Here is a 7,069-nt window from a genome sequence, read left to right on the forward strand (position 1 = left end):
AACACATGCAACACCAAGGGAAAAAAACCCTCATGGAATAATTTTCCAGTGTTGTCTCCTTACAGAACACATGTGAGAGAGTTCAGCTTTACCTCTGGATTCCATGTAAATGGAGGACATGGCGATGGAGTCGTGGAACCTCAGCTGGTAGGACATGGAATCCTTGAAGACAACCCCCACGAAGTTGGAGGGTTTGAAAGCACTTGCCTCCTGCAGCTCCTCCTCACTTAAATACTCCTCAGTGATGATACCTGGGAGGGGTGAAGACATTCTCATGTGGATTTAGGTATTGGCACAGCAGGGAGAAAAAAAATGGGCATTTTGAAAGAGGGATCATGGTAATTGTTAAGGATTTATTTGGTTTGGAGATGTATAAATATGTATGTGTGTATATATGTAATAGGATAAGGGAGAACAGGAAAAAAAAAACCCAGGAAATAAGAACAGGGGGAAAAAAACAAATGGAAAAAAACTCACAAAGGGAAAAATAACAACCAAATGGAAATAAAAAAAGCGACAAATGAAAATCAAATCTCAAATGGAAAAAAACCCAAGCAACAAAGGGAAAAGAGCAAAGAGAAGAAAAAAAAACAGGAAAAAAAAAAGCAGAAACACAAACAGGAACAGGAGAAACACACAGGAGAAACACAGGAAAATGAAACAGAAAAAAAACCAAGAAGAAAGCAAAATGGAAAAAACAAACAGGAAAAAGAAATAAACATGAAAACCAAACAGAAAACAACTAGGAAACAAAGCAATGGGAGTTTGCCCCAGGATGGCACAGGACAAGCATCAATTGGCCCTGGAGATGCTCAGGAGTTTTCTGCCCCCCAAAATTTTCCTGCAGCCACAACACACGTGTTGGCTGCTCCAGGAAAGTGGGAACCACTTTGAGATGTGCCAGAACATTTCTCAACCAAGCAAAAACAAAAAAAAACAAAAAAAAAAACCCACAAAAATAACCCCAAAACCCAAGGCTTTCACAGTCTCAGTGCAGGAAAACTCATGGATTTCTTCTATCCAGCAGCACCACTGAGCTCCCTCTGCAAACACAAACCACAGAGTGAGATGTAGGGAGAAAAAAGAAACCATTGAGGGGCTAAGTACCATCTTCAAAGTTATCATAAGCCACTTTCTTCATGATCTCTCGTGCTGCTCGGGTGGGAGGGGTGTACCCAATGACAAAGTTCACCAGCATGGAGGTGTCCAAGGTGCCCAGGTTGGTGTTGGCCACCTCATCATACTTCCTATGTGGGTGCATCATGCTCATCAGGATCAGCCAGAACAAGAAGAAGAGAGGGAAAAGGATCTCCTGTGCAAGAAAAAAAAAAAAAAAAAAAAGGAATATTTCAATCATGACAATAAACCCTTCCCAACGTTTATCTCTCAAGAAGCTCCAAGGAGGGACTGTGAGCACAGTTACTTGACTGTAAAATTCCCTGAATGTTTACAACAGCAGTTTTAATGCCAAATCCTTCCCTGGTGCTGGAGGAGGATTTGAATCGCAGGCATTAGTAACCTAAGAAGCCATTTTAAGGCCCAAAGGGATAATTCTACAAGCTTTAAACATCAGCAAATTCCTGCTCTTTGGGAAGTAATAAAACACAAGCTGTGAACCACTAAATGAGCCCAGCCAAGCACTGCACTGGCTGTTCTGCTCCTCAAAATTCAGCTCCAATTATCAGCCCATCACCTGTACACACAGGGCTGAGCTGGGAGAAGAGGCAAAAATTATTTGGGAGGTCTCACCTCACTATTCTGGGTGGTTACAGATGGAAATGCCTTTAGGAGGGCACTAAGAGGGCAATATTTGAGGGTATTTTAATTCATACAATACTATTCATAGCATAAATATATAATGATTGATACATACCAATATATGGTTACATTTTCATAGTTTTATTTCTGTATTAATATATGGCTATTTGTATTATATTTCTATGCAATTTAATACTCAAGGTTATTTTCCAGAGAAAGCCTTGCACATTAGGATACATCTGCAACCAAAGGATCACAAAATATCTCCTGAAAAAAAGCCTGTTTCAACCCAAAATTCAAGCAGACCATGAAGCTTCAGAAATATAACAACACAACTGAGTGTTGCCTCTGATTTGGGAGTTATTGAGAGGCACAATAACTGCAGCTGCAGGACCCAAGGACTCCCCCCCTTACCTGGACACTGCTTTTCTTAGTCCTACACTTAATAAGACAATTCTTGAACAAGAGAGCTCGGGTTTGCCTCCATATTCCTGCTTGTCTTCGAGCAGTTGGTGCCATTTTTCAAGCCTAGTTTGGTTAAGAAAAAGAAAGAAACCTATATTAAACCCTGAAATCATTTCCAAAGCCAAAGCCAGGCAGCTGCAGCATTTGAAATCTCCTCTCTTGATATTTTCATTTCCATGTTTATTTTTCAGGGTTTTTCCTATTTTTCATGCCTTCTGCTATATATTCCAGGGGTCTGCCACAGGGGGAAATTGGTAATGATCATCTAGAATGAGAGAGATGGAGAATCCAACTGGGATATCAGCTCAGCCACCAACCCAACGGCAGGACCAGCTCTAAGCAAGCTCACCTAACCTGGGCTTCTTTTCATTTTTCTCCATGGCAATTCCAATGCCAAGCATTTATCTCAGAGCATACTTCCAGCATCCATGGCAGGAGCTGAGGGCAGCCAGCCAGAGTGCTGCATCCGAAAGGCAGAGCCAGCTCACCCCAGGCAAGCTGTTCAATTTACCGTGAGTAACCCCTTTCCAACCTGGAGCACATCCAACACTACTGATTTTCCTTTTCATTATGCTTTCACCTTTTCATTAGTCCAGCTGCACAGCACAGGAGTGCTGGAGATATCCATTAGGAATGAAAAAAAACCCAAAACTCAATTCAATTCAAGGTGCTTTTCCAGGAGACACATCCTGCACGTACCTGGTGAGGGATGGTGGGTTGGGGAACAAGCAGGTTTCTCTGCTTGGTTTTGCCACCTTCTTGCTGCCTGAGTGTGCTGGTTTGAGCTGAAGTAGAGTTAACTTTCTTCAGTTTGGAGTTACTGGTCAATCTACATCTCCCTCTGCTTCCTCACCTGTGAATGTTGAAGCATTTTACCTGTGAAGGTGAAAAAAACCCATGAGCTGCTCAGCAGAGGCAACACCAGAGCAGGTTCATGACCAACACCTTCACATCTTCTCAGCCTTAAATCCCATCTGCAGCCACACCTACACACCACCAGTGAACACCTGAGTCATTTCTCAACATTTCACCCAAAACACAGTACAAATTTCAGGAATTTATATATTTCAGGCTTTACAGCTCACAAAACTGATCCAGAAGTCAGCTGATGTTTCTGTGACTGAGTACTCAGAGCAGCTCCATGGCAGGACCTGGTTTCTCTGTTATCTGCTAGACACCACACAGCTCAAACTTCCTTTCCAGGCTGTATTTTCATAAGGAAATCTATTTTTGGAGTACAGGCATCATGTCACTAACAGGACACACTTGAGGTTGCTCAGATGTCACTGCTATGAGCTGAGCTTGGAGAACTTCGAATACACAACAGCTTACACAGAGACAAGGTTATCAGAGCCTGTGTCTGAGCCTGGAGGGATGAGAGGAGGGAAAAAGGGTTGCAGGGAAGCAAATTCCCTGCTCCAAGCTCCCTTGGATGGGTGCTGGGGTCCCCCATGGGGCAGTGACCCCCAGTAGAATGAGGACTCACATTGGGCACAGCTGCACATCACTGGAAGAGAAGCCTTGGGAAGGAATCCTACCTACAGCCCAGAGTCCTTCCCTTAAAGTCACATTAAATCTGCTTCAAAAATGAAAACAAAATAAAAAAAAAAAACCTATTATGTATTAAAAAAAAAAAAAACCACAACAAAATGCTTAAATATTCACCCATGAGAGTAACGAAGGAAAAACGAAGCAGGAAAAAAAAAATGTGTACAACAGCTCTGGATATTTTGGAGCAAGAAATGCCTCACAGTGACAGCAGAGTGTTTGAAAAATAATCAAAAGCAGCAGTTATTGCTTACAGGTCATAAAAAAATCCTGTGCTGCTCTGTCTGCTCACAGCATGCCCTGTCAGTGCCTTCCCTGCCACTGTCTGCTCTCAGGAGAACATTTCAAGATCATTTCCAAGAGGAGAAGCTCCACCAAGGTCCTTGCTCAATGCCACATGATCCAACACAGCAACCTCTTCCCTCAGCCACACGTCTCTAGCTTGGGGTTTGCACTAAATAATCTGTAAGATCCATTCCAACCCCAAAAATTCTATGATTAATGAACCCCCCAAACCTGGCAAAGATGATTTAATGACTCAATCACTAGTGTCAGTTAATGTCTCTCTAATGACTTTCTATCTACTTAAAAACCCCCAAATACTCCCACATGGAGCTGGAACACTGCCATGCTTTCATTTGCATCACCTGGGTTGGAGGAGGGTCATTTGAAGGGTGCTAATTAATGTTTCAGATTCCACCTGCCACCTCCGTGGGAGCTACTGAAACTACAAAATGATGAAGGGCACTGAAGCAGCATCACTTGAATGGTGCAAAATTGTAGATGGAGGGAAAAAAACCCAACCCCAACCAACCCAACCAAATCCTCTGAGAAACTCCAGATGAGGAAAATGAACATGTAGGCTGAGCAGAAAAATCTGCCAAGGCGTTTAATTGAATAATATGGACAAAATGCAAACACTCTCTTAACCTTTGCAATTCCTCCCCCGTTTAGCCACTGCCTTCTGATGTGTACTGACAGGGGATGTGGGTGACACACAGCTGCTGGTGGGCATCTCAATCACAGCAATCTCAAGGGAATGACTGGGTTTGAGCTTTAATTCCACACTGAGATGCCAGTGCTTCTTAAATAATACTCAGATGATACTTGGAAAGCCTCCCCTCCCTTCCCCAGACATCAACCTGGCAACGGGCTTTAAAGGTCAGATGATGATTTCGTGCTGCACATCACGTTTTCCTTGTCTTTCCAGCTAAAAAACCAGCAGAAACCCAAAAGGAAACCAATTAAGGAGGGGTGTGAGCCTTGGCTAAACGAGCTGCGGCTCGAGGAAAAAACAACTTATCAGCAAACAACACACAGAGAACGGGAAGAAAATAAGATTATTGATCTTGCTGCAAGAACACAACAGCCGAAATGATACTTAGGCAAAACTCCGAGGAGCTGTGGTTTTCGGTTATTTAAACTGCAAACAGAATAATATCTAACAACGAAGCTAAACGCTTTATTTTTAAACACGGGCTGAATTTTCTCCCTTTCTCTGACCCCCGATGAGAACCTCAGCCCTGCCTGGGGCTGGTACAGCTCCACGGAGCTCTGCCATGTAAATCATCTCCCTCCAAACTCATCCCTGTTTAATTGCGGCGACAAGGAATGACACGGAGCCAGGCCGAGCTGCTCCCGCACAGCTCCCGCAGCATCCTCAGCATCCCTGAGCATCCTCACCTGCGCATCTCTGCCGCGCCCGACCGCATCGCCCCGGGGGAGCTCCGCGCAGGACACTCCTTTTGGTCTTCCTTTCTCCCCTTTCTTTTTTTTTTTCCCCCCCATCCCAACCGCAATAAAATGCCGTTTTCTCACCATTTTCCGCCCAGCCCCGACAGCTCCGCGTAGGCAGCAGCACCAACCCAGCGCCCGGACTTGGGAGTAATGACGCGTTCCAGGTGCAGCCCAACTCCTCCTCTTCCTCTCCGCTCCTTCCCCTTCCCGTTCGACCCACCACGGGGGGGGCAGTTCTCCCGTTCTCCCCGGGTCCGCCTCCCTCCGCGGCCGGTACAGCCCTGGTACCCCTTGGTACCCCTTGGTACCCCCCGATGCTCCCTGGTACCCAAGGGCTGAGCGCCCACCGACCCCACAGAGCAAGACATCCCCATCCCGGCGACCTTCCTCCCCTCCCTGGGACCCCCTTCCCATCCTTGGATCCCCCTTCCCATCCTTGGATCCCCATCCCCCGGGTGAGGATCTCATCCGAGGATTCCCTCCTCCGGGTGAACACTGCCATGCTTTCATTTCCATCACTTGGGTTGGAGGAGGGTCATTTGAAGGGTGCTAATTAATGTTTCAGATTCCACCTGCCACCTCCGTGGGAGCTACTGAAACTACAAGCTACTGAAGCTACAGAATGATGAAGGACACTAAAGCAGCATCACTTGAAAGGTGAAAAATTGTATTATAGAGGGGGAAAAATCCAACCAACCCAACCAAATCCTCCTAGAAATTCCATATGATTATGGACCCCATACCCTGGGTGATCCCTCCTCCAAGGGACTCCCTCTTCCAAGGGCTCTCTCCTCCTGGAAAATCCATCCTCTGGGTGAGCATCCCATCCGAGGACTTTCTCCTCCTGGGGTTCCCATCCTCCAGGTGACCCCCCCCTTTCCAAGAACTCCCTCCTCCTTGGGACCCCATCCTCCAGGAGACCCCCTCCCAAGCACCCCCTCCTTTCTGAGGACCTCTTTCCTCCCTCCTCTCTCTGCCTTCCAGCACAACCTGTCTGAGAAGCAGAGGAAAAGAATCAGAAATAAGTCCTGGGGACCTGGAGATTTAAGTTTGCACGGCAGCTACCTCTATCCATCCAGTGCTTCCAGCTCCTGCTGCATCCAGAAGGTCACCAGGATTTCATTGCACTACTCAAACTGTAATTAAAGCATTGAGAAGGCTGCCCTGGATACAAACACTGAATTCCTGTCACTTACAGCTGCTGGTTCTCCACCTCAGCAGTTCCCACTGAGTTATTCCCCCTCTGGCCAGTGTCCTTGTCACCCTCTGGATGGTCCTTAGCCCATGAGCAGCCCTTGGCTGCCACTGGGATGTGATCAAACCCACTGAGCTGTTAATCACTGTTCCCATTGCCTGGAGCACAATCCGACGTGCTTGTTTTCCCAAACACCTCCTGTGAGCAGCTGGCAAAGGCTGAGCTGGATGTGAGACCCAGTGGTGCTGCTGAGCATCCCAAGTCCTGCTGCAGAGAGCTGTGTCTGTGCTCAGGAAAACCCTGTACAGCTCCTGCTCCTCCACAGACCCACTGCTCATCCTCCCACAGAGGGTGGAGGAGGGTTTA

General features: G+C 46.3%; 1 protein-coding gene across 1 annotated transcript; it reads right to left on the minus strand.

Moving 5' to 3' along the window:
• Positions 1 to 92: 92 nt before the first annotated feature.
• Positions 93 to 2,277, minus strand: LOC103805877 (ATP-binding cassette sub-family A member 5-like; the record flags this gene model as incomplete). The annotated part of the gene is made up of 3 exons (XM_009078541.1): positions 2,173 to 2,277; positions 1,108 to 1,312; positions 93 to 251 (listed from the first exon to the last, which is right to left on the minus strand). Coding segments are annotated over exons 1-3 (469 nt in total), but the record flags the coding sequence as incomplete, so codon positions are not given.
• Positions 2,278 to 7,069: the final 4,792 nt, after the last annotated feature.

Source organism: Acanthisitta chloris, unplaced genomic scaffold (assembly GCF_000695815.1).
Source record: "Acanthisitta chloris isolate BGI_N310 unplaced genomic scaffold, ASM69581v1 scaffold27827, whole genome shotgun sequence".
NCBI lineage: Eukaryota > Metazoa > Chordata > Aves > Passeriformes > Acanthisittidae > Acanthisitta > Acanthisitta chloris.